This window comes from Aulonocara stuartgranti, assembly GCF_965226115.1.
Source record: "Aulonocara stuartgranti genome assembly, chromosome: 1".
NCBI classification, from domain to species: domain Eukaryota; kingdom Metazoa; phylum Chordata; class Actinopteri; order Cichliformes; family Cichlidae; genus Aulonocara; species Aulonocara stuartgranti.
The window spans coordinates 27,982,997-28,004,778 of record NC_138939.1 but is presented as its reverse complement, the minus strand read 5'-3'; the positions used below and the strand labels follow the sequence as shown (position 1 = coordinate 28,004,778).

Here is a 21,782-nt window from a genome sequence, read left to right as displayed (position 1 = left end):
GGCAGCATATAGGGCGGGACATTGCTTACCTGGGTGCGCACACTGTGTCTGTACTGCCAGGCTGCCTGGCCTATATGCTCACTCACTTCCCCTGTTTTGTTTGCTCCTGGTTGAGGGCCAACATGATGTTTGCGGGATGCAAATGCTTGTCTGAATGATTCATTGCAGTGCGTGCGTTTGTGTACTGTACAGGAGAAGTATGTTGCCTGAAGAGGCTGGCAGACTGGTTCAGGTGTGTGTGTGTGTGTGTGTGTGTGTGTGAGTGAGAGAGAGAGAGAGAGAGACTAGGGCTGGCTTTGTGAGTTACACAATCTCAGCTGCAGTTGTATTTGTTGTATCATTGTCAGTTGAAGACAAGTCTCTCCGGGATGGTGAGACTCTGGTGTGTTACTGCTTGTGCTACGCCTCAGCTAGCTGGATACTTTATAGCCAAATGCTACACACTAAATGAGTTGTATATAGTACTGTATGATTTATTGAAAGATAGCATATGAGGCAGAAATTTAGTTTGTACAATTCTTATGAGATTGAAAGTCAGCCTGAACTCTCTTAGGGAGCTTTCTTGTCATTTCTCTAAGTAGTTGTCAGGAATAGTTCTCCACACTTTCTGAAGGACATTCAAAGCTCTTCTTTGGATGTTGGCTGCCTTTTGTTCTCTTGTCTGTCAAGATGATCCCACACTGCTTCAATAATGTTGAGGTCCGCGCCCTGGGTAGGCCTATCCATGACTGACAGTGTTAAATTGTATTTTTCTATCCAGGTATACTTTTACTGTATTGGCAGTGTTTTAGGGATCAGTGTCATGCTGAAAAGTTAAAATGTTGCCAATCAAAAGCTTTCCATATACTATTGGGTGTTGGATCAAAATCTGAATGTTCTTCATTCATAATTCAATCAGTTTTGACAAAATCTCCAACACCACTGACTGAAATGTGGCCTCAAACTATATTTACAGTGTACACTCATGTACTGTTATTCCTCTCTCCTGACATGCTGATGTCAATTTGAACCAAAAATTTCTAATGTGGATTCACCACTCTATAAGAACTGTTGGCACTTATTTTCAGTTCTTGTGTAATTTGGCATACCTGAGACTTTTCAGACTCCATGTTTCCCTTCCTTGAGAATTACTTCTTGACAGCCATCCCTCCACTGAGACCATTTCTGATGAGACTTGTCCAGTTTCCCAGTTTCCTCTTTTACAGCTATAATACACACCATGTTTTCAGCTAATCACTCACTTGTTGTTGAAAAATTGTATTTTATGGCTGTCAAATTTTTGACAGATTCAACTAAAGGAATGGGAACAAATTATGTATATTATTTCTAACCTAGGTTGCCTGTTATGTGTAGACCCAGCACTGCTTTATTGCTTGAGTTAGATGCCTTTTTAATGATTGAATAATTCATAGACCAGTGCTAAACTGCTTCAAAAACAAAAAAAACCATTCCCCTGAAAATGGTCAGGTACAAAGACTGGACTGGAAATAAGTGAAAAAGCTGCTAGTGTCCAAAGAAAAACTTTGAAAGACCTTCAGAAAGTCTGGAGAACTGTTGCTCGAGACCACTTTTAAAAAATTACAAGAAAATCTGGCTTCTTAAAAACAAAATGTAAAGAAATGAGGGGTAATTTTTGCGCTGTACTGTGTACTTTACATGCATCTCGGTGTCATTTACCCAGCTGCAATCAAAACAAGAGAGAGAGTTCTGGTTCATTCTCATGGCAAAATGAAATGATTGAAGCAGAAGATGTTATTTGCTCTGGCATGAGGGCAAAGAAATCTAGCAACAAAATAAACTAGATGTTGTTGAGCTAAACCCTTCTAGAAGAGCATGGGTTTATGATGTCTCTATATGACTGTGCAAAAATGTAGCTGGACACTTCTTTATGTGTGCGCATACCACATCAGGCTATTTTGCTACCAGATCCTAGTTCATGTGAAAGATCAGATGATCACAGAGCATCACAGAGCTTGTAGCCTTTCTGGTCCCATACTTCTTGTTTGTGGTCAGCTACAACAAACAGCCTAGTGTCATGATGATGTCAGTTTGGCTACAACCCAGGGCTAATCAGCTTCCCCCCCTCTTTGTTGTTTCATGGAGCTTTCAGAAGGCTTACAATTTAGCAAGAAGTGATTTACTGCAGCCCAGCACACTCTGAAATTCCTCTCTGTATTCCTCCTCACATGTGTAGATTGTTTACGGAGAAGAGGAATTCTAGAGGGATGGCGGTCCGCAAGGGGCTTGGTTGCTATGGTTACTAACCCCTGAGCTGGGTTCCATTTAGCAGGAAGGAAGCTAAATTATTTGCAGACAGAAATGAGAAAGCTCATGTAAGGAAAGTGTAATGAGTGAAAAACCTGTCAGTGTGATATTTGTCCTTTAAAAAAAAGTTCTTTCAAGTCTCCTGTTTAGGAGAAATTGGATGACTAAATTTCAAACATTTGTTTTAATTGAGTTGGTGATGAGAGAAGTATGCAGGTATGTAATACCAATTATATAGAAACACAATACAAGGTTATGCAATTTAAAATTTTGGAGTGCAAAAAGGTTTTGCACTCCAAATTTTGCAAATCTTTTTTTTTTCTTTTAAAAAGTATCTTGATTATTAATTAAGAAAAATCAAAATTGGTTAAAAGATATAGTGTGAATGTTAAAGAGGGTTAGAGGTAGTGTTATATTTCTAGTTGAACAGAAGTAAAATGTAGCGTCAACTGAAAATATTACTTGAGAAAATACTTGTTTATATTTCACTGCTGTCTTTAATGAGATGTCAGATAAGTACATTTCAACATGTTGCCATATCTGTTATATTTAATAGCTCATACTTTAATACCTTTTAGAAATTTTGTTAGATTTCCTTATAAAAATTTTAAACTGATGAGAATGTGTTTCAGAAAAATGAGTTACTGTTGTTTTGTTTTTTTAAACAGGCTAAGCTCCTGATCTGTTGTTTTCATATGAAACAGTATCAGTGAATGATTTATTTATTTTTTATTCATGAGCCAAAATATAAGTGAAATCACCATTTAGGATCACTTGCAGTGTATTTCTTTGTCTGTGAATCAATAAACAATAATATTTACATATAATATGTGATACATTCCTATGGCATTACAGCAATTTTTTTTTTTCTTGGTTAAGTATGCATGGTCAGCTTGTAACAATGAATATAGTTATTTATGTCAGTGCTTTCCTGCAATATTAAGGCCAGAAGAAAAGATAAAGGTGTGACATTTTGCTTAACTTTCTTATTTCTGGGAAATTACTGGGATCTATGGAACCATTTTAAACTGAATGAGTGAAATGCTTTTTTTCTGATATTCTTCTAATGCCTGTATTCTTTTTGTTATCTTTCAGACCACATTAACAGAGGTGCAATTCGGACCAATGAAGTTATTTAAAGACCCACTTCAGGTATCGTAAAACAATAACTAACATGACTGACGCTCCTGTGCTTGAGTGTTTGAAGGCCTTCCGCGAACAACACGAGTGCTCCAGGAAAATATTCATGTCCATTCATTAAGAAGCTTTTAGCTAAGTTGTAAAGCAAAACTTGGTGTGACTGTGAATATTTGGTGGAGTTGTTTTTTGTATTTTAGTATTTAAAAACTTTTGCTTGGAGTTTGGTGGAAATTCTTAAAGACCCCACAGCATGTCCCATGCAAAGATTCGAAAAGAGGAGAGATGGGCATTAAAACTGTTAATGGGCCTATTGTGTGCAGTACACCCCTGGGTTGTCAAGGCAACAAGGCCAAACATTTGTGACGAAGAGCATACCATAATGAACAATGCACATTATGGAACAGCTGCACAGAGGGTCCATGGACCGGTTTCATCGCTGCCGACATTCTCAGATGTTCAGTGGGTCATTATACAGTTCGTGTGCGTTCCCTCGCCATATGTCGCTGCTGTTGTATAAAACCTCAGAAACGTCAAGCTTTCAGCCATTTACGCAGTGTGGTGTGGTCTTTTTGTTTGTTTTTGTTTCTTCAGGGGTTTTGACATTTATTTTATTGTTTTTATTAGATTTGTTTAAGCAGAAATAAGAATTTACTGTCGTTCTACCCAGTAGAACATACACGGATTATGAAAAGAGGATAAAGTGAAGTGGCTGCAGAAATGCCTTAAAACTGCATTTTTGCTAGTAGCTAGCAGGGGGCAACTCATCTGGTCCCAAAAAGTAATTGTCCAGTTGTATAGAAGGTTTTACAGTCGCATGATGTATATCTGTCCGCCATCTTGGACGTATGACAGTGTAGGATCTCCAGCCACATGGGCCTAGAGACTGATCGTGACCCCCTGATGGCGGAAAGCTAGGGAATAATTTATGTTTGCCAGTTGGCGAAGAACCACCTATGATTGCTTTGGTTGCTAGCATGTTGCAATAGTTTGCATGGAAGACACTGATTTGTCTGCAAACACTTGCCAACTACTCTTCAGGCAGTAGTGAAACTGAAAAGTGTGACACAAACCTTGAAACATGTTTGCTGCAGTGCTGAGGCACTGTTTTTAATGTGAAGGCAAACATTTCCCATTTCGGGTTTCTATTTTTTGCTACTGCTCTGCTAGTGGTTAGCAAGTGTTTGCAAATAAGTCTGCATTTCTTATGCAAACTACAGGTGATCACAGAAATCTGCTAACAGCCAAAGCAATAAGATTGAGGTTTTTGGTGCTGCACCTAAGGTGCAACTAAGTTTACCTAGCAACATTTAAGGAAACCCCTGTAACTGTTGGTTGCAATGACGCCATGCAGGAAATCTCTATAAGAAAGCGCTCAAATGTATTGATGAAATAATGAAATGATATTCTCAGTTGCTAGTAAATCATGGCTCTGCATACAAAAGAATACAAGGTTAAGCTATGTATGCTTTAGGGTGTGGCTACAAGATCAGAGTGAACCTGCATTGTCCCCAGGCTTCTTAGTCAGAGTCACCCTGTGCTTGTCACACCCTCTTTTAAAAGGCCAAAATGGAGATGACTAAAGGACTCATGTCGAAGCCTCAGACATACCGCATGAATGAAAATAGACTAGTTGCACAGCTGGGGCATAGCATGTAACATGGTGCATTTTTACAAAAATAAAATTGCAACAAATTCTCATAACAGTGATGGTTTGAAGGTGCTGGATATATTAGAAGTCGTGCATTGTAATGACACATATAAGTGCACAGACTGCTTCATTGTCTGATGCGCTCCACAGTGACCACAGTAGGAAAGCGAGGTAGAGAGATATCCCCTTCCTGTTTTTGTCACTCACAGCTGATCCTGTCATTCCCTCCTCCTCTCTGCTCCTCCTCTTTTCTCGCGGTCCACAGGATCTGGCCGGGCCCTCTGTTTTCAACAATGATGTTTTCTAGACTGAGTGATCAGACTCTGCCAAACCGCTCGCTACCCCCTTCAAACTATTTTTTCCCCTCTGGATGTCATTGTCTGTCTGCTACTTTCTCTTTCTGGTACATCTGACTCTTTGGAGCATGAGCAGGGTATCCTGATTTTCAGAAAAAAATTTTCTTTAAATGTCCTTTAAGATTATAGATTTTATTTTTCCCTATCAGCTGTAACTGGTTTTGTTATTATAAGCAAGGCATATCTGTCTAGGCCCAGGAAGAATCCCCTAAGCAGACCTTATCGTGGCCTATATTGCCCCGTTCTTCCAGCTCTGCAGGAATGTTGACTTTTCTACCAACATCCCAATGTGGAATTCTGATCTAATTCCCTGTGCGTACCGAACATAGCTCTAGGATTCAGAGGTGATGTATTTATGACCCGGACACTTAATGCCGCTTGTAGGAAAAATGCTCACATGAGAAATATGGCTTGGATTGGCAACACCTCTCTCAGACATAAGGACTCAGTGCTTCGAGCCTGAGGCTATGTTTTGCTACTTAAATAATGCCATGCCAATTGTCAGCATGAATGAGAAAGACAACTGTCCAAACAGCCAATCCTCTATCCCCTCATTGTGTGGAGGACAGAGCTTCTACTTTTCTCAGCAAAATCAGGTCTTTGTATCCTAACTCAACCTTACAGGTGTGATGCAAACTTAAAACTGCAGAACAAGCTTTCTTTTCTTTACGTTCACACTGCTCCCTGCCAACAGTTGGAGATGACGTCTGTTTGAGAGGGTGACTCATGAATCTACTCTTAGTGCGGCACTGCTCTTGGAGGCAGGCCTAATGCTCTGGTCCAGTATTTGCGCATGTAATGGGGTTATTTGAAAGTACGGTGGCAGAGAGAGAGAGAGAGCCTATTCTCAGGTTTGACGATAGCAGCAGCAGCTCGTTGGGCCACAGCCTTGGCAGACTGGTGGAGGGGCCCACAGCCAGTGAAGGCCACCGGGATTAATTGTGCTATAGCTCATGGCAGCAGACAAGAAAATCTCATGCATCTGAGTACAAGCTGATCAATCAGGGCCTACCCACTGGAGACCTGAGGTCACACTGCAGGCTGATTGTGGTCATTTGCATGTGTCATTCAAATGTGACAGTGATGTTTTGACAATTCGGATCCCAAATCCCTGTAGCCATTTTTATTTTTTTTATTTTTTTATTTTTTTGCTACAGAACTGATGATATAGGGCCAGGGTACATCATTTGTGATTAATCTAATTTCCTTAATGGAATCACAACTTCATGACGATTTGCACGGGACTTCTCCAGGGTTGTGCAATAAATCTTTTCAGATTCCTTTTAATAATGCAGCTACTCTGTAGTTGTCACACATCCAACCAGTAGAGCATAATTTTATAGACTCACTTTGTTAAAAAAAAAAAAAAAAAAAAAGAGACTGATTATATGAATCAACAGAATCATTATCACAATTCTTTAGGTCAGATGTTTGAGTGCCACAGTAGATTTAGTCCATAGACTTTATATAATGGTATTGTCTTAATTACTCCCTTACTATTTGGATAATATCAATTACTAGTAAAAAAAACAAAAAAAACAAAAAACCCCAATAATATTTGAATCCATCATGGCGTCACTCAATGGTTTTTGAAGTTCTGTTCCAAAACCTTGAGGGTGGCACTATGGCTGGCACCACCTTACTTTTAGAACCAGGACTGACAGCCACTTCTCGGTCCTTAATGTTTCGTAAATATAAGCCACGATGAATTTTACACAGCAGAGATGTTTAATAAGTGTCCGGCACTTTAATGTAGACTTATCATTTACCCACCGAAGGTTGCCACTTGCGTGCTTTTGTCTTTGTTGTCCATGCTAGCAAACAGAGTGTAAAATCTGTTTGCATACATCATTTCTTACTTAGGAGACTCTTTTAATGTGTTCGTTTTTACCCCTCCTCATTTATTATTACACTGGAATATTAACTGTGGTACTATTAGATGTCTTTTATATTACCATATGTGCTTACCCGTGTCTCTTTTGCAGGTACTTTTAGTTTTTGCCAAAGAGGATAGTCAGAGTAATGGCTTCTGCTGGGCATGCGAGAAGGCCAACTTCAGGTGCAGCATGGCGCGAACGCCGGAGTCGGCTCTTGAATGCTTCTTGGAGAAGCATCATGACCTCGTCATCATTGACCACAGACATTCCAGACACTTTGACGCTGAAGCACTATGCCGGTAAGCAAGCTCTCCCATCATCTGTTTCTTTGAGTGATGCGGTGTAGTGATCTGCAGCTTTGTTTTGTCCAGTATACCCGCACAGCTCTTTGCAGATGGTCAAGTATCTATTCCTCTTGCCATTTCTTTTTTTTATTTTTTAAAGCTAGATGTCATTTAGCATTATTGGTGATATGAACATTGATACTTTTAAGCTGAGCTATCAGTGATTGACCAGTCAGGAGTTGAGTTTGCATTCAAATATCACTACCTCGTAAACTGTGACCATTTGTTCGGGCCATTACTTACTGAGCCACTGACTTATTGCTATTTTAGCTGTTTATACCCAGTTTCCACTAGCTTCACATCATTTACACCTCTTTTTTTTAATCAACTTTTTCCATTACTTTTTTGCAGACTGTTTAGACATGCTTTGTAAATTGTTTTTATGCACTCTAGATCGTAGGACCGAGATAAAGTTGTGCATATAAATTTACTTAATCACGCTGTGATTTTTGTTTTAACCAGCACAGCTGAAGTGAATTTGTTAGTGGCTGTCCTCTAAGGGCTGTGACTGAACAATTATGGAACTACTTTTCATGTGTTACAGTGCATTTGGTACAGCACTGGTGATTATGACTCTATGTGGGGGTAAATGGCCAGCTCACTTTGGGTTCCCCGGCTACCACTGCGTGCTACCTAGTGGAGTCATGTCACTGAGAAATGAGCAGTGACTGCCTATACCACTCTCTATCTTTAGCCTCTGCTCAAACCAAAAACACATTGACAAACATTCATTTGCCCTGCCCAGCGTGTATGTTAACCCTATTCATTTTGGCCGATCCATATGTTCGGTGTACACGGGAACTAAAGGGCCTTTATGACCACTGGCTGGGGAAAACCACAGGCGGATGAGTGGCCCTGTACACTGCATTCTTTCAGAGGCCTCTGCCCGCTCATAGAGCTCCACCAGTGGGCTCTGCCTGCCTGCGAGAATCGGAGCGTGAAAAACTGAAAAATACATTGATTTGATGCCATGGGCTTTTCCACCAGCCTGCTTACCAGCTAAAAGGCTCCCTCTGTTTACATTCAGGTCAATTAGAGCAGTAAACTCTTCAGAAAACACTGTGATAGTCGCCGTTGTGAAAAGGTATGTAATCTCTTTCTTCCTTTTCGTCACTGTTTGAAATGATTGAAAATGCTTGGCTTGGAGCAGGTCCGTGTAACCCTCTGATGTTCTTTAAACAACTGTTTGTCTTGTCGATGTTTCGGTGCTTACACGTGCTCTCCTTTTAAGGCCAGACAGAGAGGAAGCCTCTGTGATGCCACTGATCAATGCTGGCTTTAATAGGGTGAGTGACTCTGTCTTTAAATGTGTGTCTTCTACCAAATGCGTGCGTATTGATGTACTGATGCGTTTTAATCTATCGGTATATAAGGCCGGAGTCCAGATTTGGACTGTGCATGAATTGCAAGTGGGATTTCTTTTTTTGCCTTTTACCTGTGTTGCTCTGACTCTCAGAGATATGTGGAAAATGCCAATATGATGGCCTGCTACAATGAGCTGCTACAGTTGGAGCATGGAGAGGTGCGGGCACAGTTCAAATTGAGGTGAGTCACGCCATATCGGTGTGATGTCCTGTGCTGTAGTTAAATACACAGTGCCCTTATTTAAATGCTCATGCACTGAGAGCAAGGCATCGGAAAGAACATGCTGACTTTCAATCCCAGTTTTAACTCCTGCTACATTTTTCTTGAAAGTTGGTAAATGTTAAGCTACTTTTGCATTTCTTAACAATAATTCTGGTGCTGTTGTGTCTCTACACAAGGGCTGGCAATGCTATTTTCACAGCTCTAGAACAAAGCCAAGAGGCCATAGAGATCACTTCTGAAGATCAAGTTATTCAGGTGGGCTTTTGATAAACTTTTGCTTCTAGCTCAATTTTTGTCTGTCTCTCTCTTTTCCTGAACTTCCCTTCCGGTTTCTTCCTTTCACAATCTCTCCTGTTTAAGATCCTGTTTTCATTCCTGTCATCTGAATGACCCATAATACTATAGCCTGTGTTCTCATATTTACATATACAGTAGTATGTGTAGTATGTGCGAAGGTCTCGAGCTACCCCTCATTTGTTTATATTTTAATTCCAAGAATCCAGACTTTCTTGTATTTTTTTAAGTGCTCTTGAGCAGTAATTCTCCAGGGTTTTTGAAAGTTGTGGATACACATACTGGACAACTCAACATCTAAAAAATTGAAATTATGTCTATAGGAACTTTGTTACTTGCAGCCTGTTGCAAAAAATAGATAATTTGTTCCAGTTTCTTTAAATTAATCTATGAAAAATGCTAAAGATTACATCATTTGACAGACATATTATTTTTGCACTAACAGGGTGATTCCCAAAGACCTATAAACCAAAGATTTGGCTTACCTTGGCATGGTGTGCAGTGTTTCCTTAGAAAAGTTGAGGAAACTCAATAAGTAGAGGAGAAAGAAAGAAGAAGGCCTAAAAGAAAAGGCTACAGCAGATGGACAGTATCTAAAAGTCATGTCCTTTAGAAAAGGCAAAGACGAAATCTATTTTTCAAGGGGGTAATAATAAGTCATAAATAAACCTATTATAATTATGATTATAAAAGGCCATTCTTAAAGGAGGGAAATGGGAGGGGAAAAAATTAACCAAGAACTGGACTGAAAATCAGTGTTTATAGAGTGATCAATCAAATTTTGACATCTTTGATTCATTTTAATTAATGATTTAATCACTGAGCACAGCCTTGATTTTATGTTTTTAACTGAAACTTGGTTGGACCAAAGTAATAGTGGAGCTGTTCTCATCGAGACGACCCCTCCTAACTACAGTTTTATCAGTGAGGTCAGGGCGAGCAGGAGAGGAGGAGGGGTTGCTGTCTTATTTAATGAATCATTTCAATGTAAGCAGCTATCTCCTGGAATTTTTCAGTCTTTTGAATATGTGGCTTTACAGCTGAAGGCCCCATCCAAAGTTGTGTTTCTTAATGTTTACAGGCCTCCCAAATACTGCACAGACTTTTTTAATGACCTTAGTGAACTGCTGTCTGTGATCTGTGTTGATTTTGACTGTGTAATTATTGCTGGGGATTTTAACATTCATGTGGACAACCCTCAGGACAAAGGGACTAAAGACCTGAGTAACACTCTGGGCAACTTTGGGCTGACTCAGCATGTAACAGAGGCCACACATAATAGAGGACACACTCTTGACCTACTGATCTCCAAAGGCCTGAGCATTTCAAAGGTTACTGTGTCTGATGTGGGCCTGTCTGATCATTACTGTGTTTTCTTTGAAAGTAAAATCTCAGCCCACACAAATATATCAACAACAGTGATCACAAAACGGTGTATAACTGAACACAGTAGTGCAATTTTTAACCAGGTCTTCCCATTAACACCTGACCTGCCCAGAGGGTCAGTCAATGAGCTCGTCAATAGCTTCAATGCTAACATGTTAAATGTAATGGACACTATTGCTCCCATTAAGGTGAAGGTTATCTCTGGAAGGAAAAAGTCTCCATGGAGAAACTCCACACTGGTGAAAAATGAAAAAAGAGAGTGTAGGAAAGCTGAGCGCAGATGGAGAAAAACAAACCTCCAGGTTCATTATGACATTTATAAAGAGAAACTTCACAATTATAATTTACAACTGAGGAATGCAAGGAGGTCCTACTTCTCTGACATCATCACTAAAAACAGCCATAATGCTCGGGTCTTATTTTCTACAGTTGACAGGCTAACAAACCCTCCTGTGTCAGTGGCAGCTGAACTTCATTCGACCATGGCCTGCAATGACTTTGCCAAATTCTTCACTGAAAAAATCCAAAAAATTAGACAAGCAATTGGTACATCAACAGCAGATCCAGGATATGTACTGTGTCCACCAAAAAACTGTTTAAACACCATGAAACAGTTTCAACCTATTAACAGCAAAGACCTGGAGGACATCTTAGGTCAACTGAACTCCTCCTCCTGCTGTTTAGATGTCCTGCCAACAAGTTTTTTCAAAAAGGTCTCAAAGACTTTAGAGTCAGACCTGTTACAGATCGTCAACTTTTCTTTATTATCAGGTGTGTTTCCAGAATCACTAAAAACTGCTGTAATCAAACCTATACTGAAAAAGGACAATCTTGACAAGACACAAATGAACAACTACAGGCAGATCTCAAATCTCCCGTTTTTAAGTAAGATCATTGAAAAAGCAGTTTCTCAACAGCTCAGTTACTTCTTAAAACAGAATAATTGCTACGATGCCTTCCAGTCAGGTTTTAGACAGAACCACAGCACTGAAACCGCTCTGACCAAAGTGTTTAATGACATATGTCTGAATACAGACAGTGGAAAAATGTCAGTCTTAGTTTTACTGGATCTCAGTGCAGCATTTGATACAGTTGACCACAACATATTACTCAAACGACTGGAGAACTGGACAGGTCTTTCAGGAACTGTACTAAACTGGTTCAAAACATACGTAGAAAACAGGAAATACTTTGTATCAATAGGTAACTTCACATCTGAGCAGACAAGTATCACATGTGGAGTTCCCCAAGGTTCCATCTTGGGACCCCTTCTGTTTAACATCTACATGCTCCCACTGGCACAGATTATAAACAACAACAAAATAAACTATCACAGCTATGCAGATGACACAAATATATATATCACAATGTCACCAGGAGACCGAGGCCCTGTACAGGCTCTTGGTAAATGCATTGAGGAAATCAATGACTGGTTGTGCCACAATTTTCTCCAGCTAAACAAAAACAAAACTGAGGTAATAGTCTTTGGCGCCAAAGAAAAACGATTACAGGTCACCAGAGAACTTCAATCTATACATCTAAAAACCACAAACCAGGCGAGAAATTTGGGTGTAGTGATGGATGCAGACCTAAACTTAGAAAAACACATTAAGACAATAACAAAGTCAGCTTACTATCACCTCAAGAATATATCAAGGATAAAAGATCTGATGTCTCAACAGGACCTGGAAAAACTAGTCCATGCATTCATCTTTAGTAGGCTTGATTACTGTAACAGCATCTTTACAGGTCTACCTAAAAAATCAGTCAGACAACTACAGCTCATTCAGAACTCTGCTGCTCGAGTCCTCACTAAGACCAAAAAAGTGGACCACATCAGTCCAGCTCTGAGGTCCTTACACTGGCTGCCTGTCCGTCAGAGGATAGACTTTAAAGTTCTGATGCTGGCCTATAAAGCTCTGAATGGTTTAGGACCAAAATACATCAATGACCTCCTGACCCAGTATGAACCATCCAGATCCCTCAGGTCATCTGGATCCGGTCTTTTATCAGTTCCCAGAGTCAGAACCAGACACGGAGAAGCTGCATTCAGCTTTTATGCTCCTTATATCTGGAACAAACTCCCAGAAAGCCTCAGATCAGCTGAAACACTCAGTTTATTTAAATCCAGGTTGAAGACTCACCTGTTCTCAGCTGCATTTGAATAAAGCACCAAATCCACACTTTAAGCTTAAATTTCAAAACTTACATTTAACTACTGATTTTATCTACTGTTCTGATTTTATCTGTTTTGATTTTATATACTGTTGTTTGTTGTTTGTTTGTTAATTAGTTAGTTAGTTTATTTGCTTGTTTTAATCAATTTTAAATCATGCTTTTTATTTGTTCTTGTTTCTAATGTCTCTGTAAAGCACTTTGAATCACCTTGTTGTTGAATTGTGCTATACAAATAAACTTGCCTTGCCTTGCCTTGCCTTAAGAGTTCAGATTGTGTTGAAGGATAAAAGGTGGTCATACCAAATATTGACTTTCAGCCTCATTAGAACTGTATAAACTCTGTTTTTCCCTTTATATACTGTGTTTCCATGTATGTTTGCACAGGTTTCAATAAATTGCTCCACCTGTTTCACTTTTTTCCTGGCAAAATATAAAGAAATTGGGGTTGCTCAAGACTTTTGTATCTTGTATCAGTAGAGGTAGTGGTCTTAACTCATGGTCCATCTTTTAAACAGCAGACAACAGTCTCTTGTTGCCTCTCCTTGACAGTATGTGAATCCTGCCTACGAGTCCATTATGGGCTACCAACAAGGCGAGCTAATAGGGAAGGAAATAATAGAAGTGCCTAAAAGTGAGAAGAATAAGCCTGATCTCCTTGAAACGATAAACTCCTGCATACGCAAAGGAAAGGTAAAGTGCATTTATCAAATCGTTTTATCGTTCGCATCTCACATTTCAGGTCATACACATTTTTTTTAAATGTAGTTTACTTCATCACAGACTTAATTTCATCAGGCAATATGTGAGGAGCTTTATTTCTGATTGGTTATACATATACAGTTTTGGCATGTCATGTGTGTGCTGTAAGTCTGCACCACCGGTCATCCAGTACCTCCGTTTCATGTGCATAAGAGCAGCGGTTGATGCCTGTGCTGTAATCTCACTACACAGAGAGCGAAGGTCAGTCGCAGACAGGCTAACAGCAGGAAGGGTCTTTTCAAGCTACTAAGGTAGTCTGTGTGGGGGGGGTGACATGAAACAAGAGCACTGGACTCCAGGAGCGTGCCCCTTCCCCATTAAAGCAAGTGGCTGCCATCTGACATACACTGACCCACCTCCCCCCCTAATCTGCAGCGCAAACACCAACCGAGCTCCACACCTATTTATCGGATGTTTTCAAGTCTTATATTTTCAGTTTTTGTGATAAATGGTTAAATAATTGGTCACATGACTTATTTTTATGTTTTCCAGGAATGGCAGGGGATCTACTATGCCAAAAAGAAGAATGGAGACAGCATTCAGCAAAATGTGAAGATCACACCTGTAATTGGGCAGGGAGGGTGAGTGGATGTTTTGGAAATCTTGCTCCTGTAGTCTGATTTAATGTAAATGACCTGTTCAGCAACAGAATGATTACACTGTAATGATTATTGAGTTTAGGTTTCTCTTTTGTGTTAATATGCTTTTGTCTTTCACAGAAAAATCAGACACTATGTGTCTATCAACAGGCCTTTAAATGATAATAATAAGGTGAGATGTGTTTCTAGTTGTTAATGAAGAATGATGTGAGCTTTTTGCTTTTCATCATGTTGCTTTTCCACTCTGTCCATGCAGACTGATAAATCCAGTGAACGTGTGCAGGCAGAGTCTCAGACAGGTGAGGTCCATTAAATGCTGACCATATCCTCTGTTCAGTTAAAATTTGTGCCAGAAGTCACACAAGGTTCGAAGATTTGATGGCCAAGCTGCTGGTCATTAGAAAGATCAACATACAGTGCTTTTTTTTTTTTTTTTTTTTTTTTTTTTTTATAAGAATACATGCATTTGGGAGTTTTGTGAAGTCTTACTTTGGAAATATTTTAGCAAATATATTGCACCATGCCAGCAAAAATTATTGCTTTCTATAATCACAACCCAAACTTTAAACCTTAGATTAACAGAGTGTGCAGTCCTGCTTTATCTAGCTGAGAAATATCTCACGAGGAATGATTGTTTACCTTGAAAAGGTCATTCATATTTTCACTTTCTCTCAACTGGACTATTGTTCCTCGTTGTATTGTGGACTGAAGTGTAAGGCCAATTCACAGCTGCAACCGATATCAAAATGCAGCAGCTTGACTTCTGACAGGCAAACAAAACGGGGATCATATCGTTCCTGTGCTGGCGTCACCAGCTCACTGCGAAAAATTGATTTTGAAAATCTTCCTTCTTGTCTGGGAAGCCTTACAGCTACAAGTAAAAGTTGGTGAACTCTTTCAGATTACTGGAAAGTGCAAGTGACATTTAGCATACAGACAAACGGGGGGAAAGTTCCTACTGTTGATAAATTCAAATAAAATTCAATGATAATTAATGAAATAAACAAACAAGAGGGTGTTATCCAAAAGCACTTTCTGTGTAGCTAAAACATGATGAGATCTTTTCCCCTGATAGACTACTGTTGATCTAAAACAGTTTACAACCCCATCAACAAGCTACACCATTTTCTTCATTGCCTTAAAAACACACACTTCTTTTTTCTGTTGTTATTTCAATTATATTTGCATGTTTGAAATAAAATTATATCTTTTTTTAAAATGGATAAAAGTACAGATTTCTACATACTGAGAAATTTCTTCCTCTAACCAAAGATCAGTCATATTCCTGCCACATCTCAATTTTGTCTGCCTGCATTTGCTAATGAAAGGTGTTTTCTTCTCCCCAGACATACAATCCAGTAAGCACAAAGACCGGAGGAAAGGCTCTCTGGATGTAAGATCCACAACATCTCGAGGGAGCGATGGTGAGCGTGAAAGGAGACAGATGATGGAAACTCTGGGCGTTTCGTGTCAGCTTATGAAACATTCCCTATTGTCTGTTTACATCAATTGTTGATTGGATACACACACAAACACACTAATTAGAAAGTGGTTGGGGAAAACTGCTGCCTACCTAACTTGTGCTTGAACTACACAACTTTCACAGTTTGCTGAAAATCAATGTGATTTTTTTTTTCTCTCTTCTTCTTCCAGGGAGCTCACAGCGAAGGCACTCGTCAATGGCTCGTATCCACTCCATGACTATAGAGGCTCCCATCACTAAGGTGGGTACATTTCCTTCCTTGTCCCTGTCAGCCTCCATCATATGATTAGCACTTTGTTTTGATGTTTTGGATCTCATGACTGAACTCTTGGATTATAAAAATTGCCTTGACTGCCATGAGCACTTTTCGAAGAGCTACCAGCACTGAGTGTAGAGGTCACACACACTATGTTAAGAGTAGACAAGCTGATAAAATACCAGATTTTATGCACAAGACACTAAAACATGTTGGACGGGAATGACCTGCTGTTTTACTGGTTTATGCCGTTTGCAGGCTGGATAGTCGGAACAGAAAAAGTCCCCAGGGATGGGTCATATGACACACTGCTGTTCCTCTGCTGTATCATTTGACTGTGTAGTCAGTCCCTGTAGGCGTCATCCTCACCAGAATAAAGCGCTGATAGAACTGCGGGTACTGTGTGTGTTTATATGTGTGTATAAGCGAATTAACTGGAACTTCTGTTCTTGCACATGTTTGCTGACCTCGCCCATAGGTGCCCATTGCTAAAGCCGCCTCAACCTTCTGAGTAGAAATGAAAATATCTCTGCTTTTGAACTCCTATTTAAATACTAATTTACTTAAAGAAACATTTTGATATTGTACTGTTATTAGTTACTGAGCAGGAGCAGGTCATACAGACATATGAAAAAGAAAGTACAACCTTGACAGAGGGTGTACTATGTATCAGGAGATAAAGAATTATCTGTTCCTCAGCAGGTTTTGAAATTTGGTAAACACAACCCCAGATGGAAAACAAAACGTGACATATTAGATGGTAGCAGTATTTATTTAACAAAAACTAAGCCAAAATGCAGAAGGTTGCATGTGAAAAACAAAACAAAAGAAAACCTACATGCATGCTTACTTCTTACACAGGAAGATTGAAGTCCCAGTTTTGGCGGTTTACTGGTCTGGAGCATTCAGGTGTGCCAAAGATGAAAGACATCCGCAGTGATTGTAGAGAAGCAATTGTTGCTGCTGTGACGCTACATTGTGTATTATAGCTAGAGGAGTGCGCTGGTAATCTGCGAAACTGATGTTTGTTTGGTTTTTATTGTTTTTATTTTTTACAGAGGATCCATTTACTTTTCACAAATAAACAAAATTTGTACATTTCCAATGAGTCATCTAGCTGTATTTGTGACCCTTTTTTCTTTCCAATTTACACGTGTGTATGCCTGAAACTACAAGGGACAGAGCCTTTTTAGTCTGGCCCCAGAGGCTTTCAAATGGCCCAAATAAAGTGATGCTAGTTTAATGTGCATTGTTTGAAACACACTTTTATTGGAGAATTTATGATTATTTTGAAAGAATTTCTTTATTTTATTTGTACTTGGTTCAACGTACATGTCATTAATAATCATCATGTTTACAGGGGGACTTTTTACCTCTCCTGTATATACTACATCATAATAATAATAATAATGACAATGATAATACTTACAATATTTCATTACACAGGTAATCAACATCATTAATGCAGCACAGGAAAGCAGTCCTATGCCTGTTGCTGAGGCCTTGGATCGGGTACTGGAGATTCTAAGGACCACTGAGCTCTACTCTCCACAGCTGGGAACCAAGGATGAAGATCCCCACACAAATGACCTTGTAGGCGGGCTGATGACGGTAAGTCGCAGATCCTTTAAGAAGTTTGAAACAACCCGTTTCCTCCATCTGCCAATGAATCAGTTCCTATATGACGACTCTTGAATAGCCAGGATACCTGCACTATGAATGCCCACGATGTGGTAACGTAAAAGCAAGCATTTTGGGAACGTCCTTGAATGTGGCCCTCGTATTTTTGCAAATATATCAATTCGTATTTTGGGAGACTGTAAGAGAGCGGGAGGCAAAAAGCGACTCACAGACAGCAATGGTGAAGAACAGAAGTAGAAAGAGTGCCAAGTTGGCAGTCTTGGCAACAACTCCAGAGGAAGTGTTAGATTGTCCTTTGTGCTCCTGTAGGCTGGAGAGGAAAGCCCACCCCACCCTTTCTTTCTCCCCCCGCTCCCTCCCTCTCTCTCTCTCTCTCTCTCTCTCTCTCTCTCTCTCTCTCTCTCTCTCTCTCTCTCTCTCGCTGCACACATGAACCTTTTCCTCTCGACTCCACAGGCCTGGAAACATCCTGTTCTTTGGATCCGATGAATAAGCATGGCTTTACTTATATATGTCCACTGCGGAAACACAAAAGCATAGAGGTGTTGGTCCTTCGCCAGAAAGATTTATTCTGCATAGGTGATAAAGCTAATGGAATCCGAAAACCATGAGGTGTCTGTGATTAGAAGATTATTTATACACAATCGTACTGGTTTATGAGGTGCCTAGCTGAATTTCTGCTTTGCTGAAATGATAGGTGTCCAGTTTGTTACGGTGAACGGGATGCTGGCTCTGAACTTAAACCGCCCAGTGAACATTAAGAGAGGAGCTGTCATTTTTCTGGGTGAAGAAGTCTTAAAATAGCCAGCATGTAGCAGAGGCAACGCCACCATGAGACAATGCGGGGGTCAAAGATGAGCCAGTCTCCTCTTCCTTTTTCACTTGTGAAGTAAACATTTCACTGTGTGACACACACCCATGGACTCACCAACACCCAGTAGATATATCTAGCATGGGAATGACTGGATGATAGAAGTCAGTAATTTTCATTGCTGGCGAGTTGGAGAAAGAACTTGAAAGTTGATGTACATAATGTTATAGATGAATTCTTTTGTGTTGTTTTTTTTAAATTATTATTTTCCATCAATGTGTCGATCGTGCCTTTGTCGGCCATGCTGACTTTGGCTGACTTGGGAAATTTGAAATATAGTTGAGCAGAGACAGACCAACTGCTACAAAGTGATGGGCAACAGGTGAACGGCTTTATATGTAGATAGGGCTCAAGGTGCTATGGCGACTCAGGCTTTGCTTTGAGTTGCATGGCTGTCCTGTTAACGAGCAGGGAAAGCCAGCTGATCCGCATTGTGTCCAAAATGTCATGGCAGTCCATTCAAGAGCTATTTATAATATTTGTAAATTACCTTTCAAATTCTTAACACACAGTGTATTCATCACAGCTGGTACAAATCAGTCCTAGCAGAGCCGGATCATTACGCTTCTCACCACGTGTTTGATTATTTGGGTGATGAAGTGTTACCCCACTGATAAGCTCCATTTGCTATCACAGCATGCATCAATGCCCAGAGGAAGACAAATGTCATGATGAAATCATTCGATGCAGATTATCTGACCTGCGAACATAACTTATCACAGTGTTATTTCTGACTCGGTCAGTTCAGAAATATGTTTCTCTTTTGACTGCGTATTGGTGTCATTAATAAGCTCAATTTGGCCATGTCATCCCTCTTTGTGCGAGTGGGGAAAGTGGTGCGAACTGTCGGCTTAACATGGCCTTTAAAACATTGTGTCACCGCAGCACAGATGGAAGAACACTCATAAAGGCAGGAACAACAGGTCTATTTCTACATTTGTCATTTTTTCTTCTTTCTTTTTTGCACTTCCTTAAAGAGCTGTTGAGACCAATCCAAAATCCAACCACCTGCTTCTTATTTAAATCACATTAAATGCAGGTGATAGCTGACGTTCATCTTTTGAACATGGGTTACTGGGACTGCTGTTTTGGTTTAATGATTTACTGGCTCTTTAACTACCAAATTAAAATGACTCATAGGTTGTGTGTAGATAATATTACATTTTTAATTTTTTTTTTATTATTTATATTTACTATTGGCATGGAGATTCCTCCTGACTTGTGGCTCATTCATGTCATTCATGCTGTTTTGTGAGTCGCTAAAAACATCTGTGATGGCTGAATCCAGATGTTCAGGCTGATCTGGCACAGATTTCTTTAAAGTCCGAGCGCGTGTGTGTGTGTGTGTGTGTGTGTGTGTGTGTGTGTGTTCGTTCCAAATGGCTTAATTTTCAAAGATAACTTTTATATAACATCTAATGCAAGCGTAAACTCAGAGCATCCTAAGAGTTTCACTCTCCAGATAATTTTGACAGTACGCCGCAGCATTTATTATAGAGGTGATGCTGGTGCTCCTGACAATGAGCTGAAGTCTTCAAGTTGCGCTCTGAAGAAAGCTAAAGGATGGATTTATTCATTCTGTGCATGCATTTTTTCAACTCTTTCTCTCCACCTGCAATCCCTAAAGCTCTTTGTTTCTGGTTTTCAGGATGGTTTACGCAGGTTGTCAGGAAATGAATACATCTTTTCCACCAAACGTGAGTTTACAAAATGCATAATGCAATTGTGACACAGAGTACAGATTTTTCATTACATTTTCTTTCCAGCTTGGGTGTATATTATATATTTTTGTACATTTTGTGTATTTTGTATCTTATATTGTTCAACTGCCTGAATCTCTAAAAAAAAAAAAAAAAAACAACAACAACATCCAGTTCCCTTCTTCCCTTTCCTCTTCATTTGAATTCCTCCTTTGTCATGTCTTCCTTTTCCTCACAGAGCCCCACCATCTCCCCAGTCACCTGACAACTCCTCTGTCGTTAAACGACATCCCCCCTCGAATCGCCCAGACCATGGAGAATGAGGACTCTTGGGACTTTGACATTTTCAACTTGGAGGCGGCGACCCTGAAACGGTGAGGCTGAACCTGTTTAATGCTGCAGGATTGATTTGTGTGTTTTTTTGGGGGGGGGAATAAAAAGAAGACTCGCGATGACAGCTTGTGTTAAAGTTTCATGTTCAATCATCCCACAGGCCTCTGACCTACTTGGGCCTGAAGATCTTCTCCCGCTTTGGGGTCTGTGAGTTCCTAAACTGCCCTGAAGCCACTTTGCGCTCCTGGCTACAAGTCATTGAAGCGAACTACCACTCGAGTAACTCCTACCACAACTCTACCCATGCAGCTGATGTCCTGCATGCAACGGCCTATTTTCTCTGCAAAGAGAGGGTCAAGGTAAATTAATAATGTTAGTTTTAAAAAGTATATTACAAATTAAGCTCATATTTCCTAATTACTTGTATCATTTAGAATTAAAAACAATGTTCACTTGTGGTTTATTTGAATGATCTTCGGTCAGAACCAGATGCTATAGATGGATAAAATAGTTTTTTAAAGCTTCAGCAGCCTGCCCTACTTTTGTTTGCAAGAGTTCACCATTTCTGATTTTTGGACCCAGACCTCTACAAGTAACTAAATGCTGGAAGGTAACACAGTCAGACAGAAGTCTCAGCACGGTCTTGGGTGTCACTTGTCTTGTCTGAGTCTACTTTATCCTAAAAAGTCTTGGTTTTGTCCATGTGTGTCAGTAGCTCAGTAACTGTTGGGTGATGTGCAGTGGCTAAAGCTGCTTACCAAACAGTCTATTTCTGAACTCAGTGCAGTGATCTTTCATTGGCTTAGCCCATAAACTGTGAAGTTATATCACCATGGTTAATAAATCCCTTGAAATCTGCAGGGTTAGCAGGTTTAAAATCTGTTATGTACTGTTGTATAGCATACTCTTTAAATGTGTTAAATATACCTCAAATCAAAAGTAGAACAAAGCTTAAAAAAAAAAAACAACCCAAAAACCAAGTGCTTTAAAGACTAAATGATTTTTGTTTTCTGGCTAGCATTAGACATGAAATGTGTATTGATAAAAGAATAGTGCAAAAGTCTT

The 21,782-nt window shown here is 39.8% G+C and overlaps 1 protein-coding gene across 1 annotated transcript in view; it reads left to right on the top strand.

Annotated features, from left to right (window-relative positions):
- pde8a (phosphodiesterase 8A) overlaps positions 1–21,782 on the top strand; it is a 52,034-nt gene that overhangs the window by 22,956 nt on the left and 7,296 nt on the right. Inside the window, exons 2-17 of the mRNA XM_082529478.1 lie at positions 3,361–3,417; positions 7,395–7,585; positions 8,658–8,714; positions 8,862–8,916; positions 9,087–9,175; positions 9,394–9,472; positions 13,625–13,765; positions 14,327–14,415; positions 14,554–14,605; positions 14,690–14,732; positions 15,780–15,857; positions 16,087–16,157; positions 17,619–17,783; positions 20,333–20,381; positions 20,623–20,758; positions 20,878–21,076. Coding sequence (XP_082385604.1) covers positions 3,361–3,417; positions 7,395–7,585; positions 8,658–8,714; positions 8,862–8,916; positions 9,087–9,175; positions 9,394–9,472; positions 13,625–13,765; positions 14,327–14,415; positions 14,554–14,605; positions 14,690–14,732; positions 15,780–15,857; positions 16,087–16,157; positions 17,619–17,783; positions 20,333–20,381; positions 20,623–20,758; positions 20,878–21,076 — 1,551 coding nt within the window. The remainder of the gene's footprint in view (positions 1–3,360; positions 3,418–7,394; positions 7,586–8,657; positions 8,715–8,861; positions 8,917–9,086; positions 9,176–9,393; positions 9,473–13,624; positions 13,766–14,326; positions 14,416–14,553; positions 14,606–14,689; positions 14,733–15,779; positions 15,858–16,086; positions 16,158–17,618; positions 17,784–20,332; positions 20,382–20,622; positions 20,759–20,877; positions 21,077–21,782) is intronic.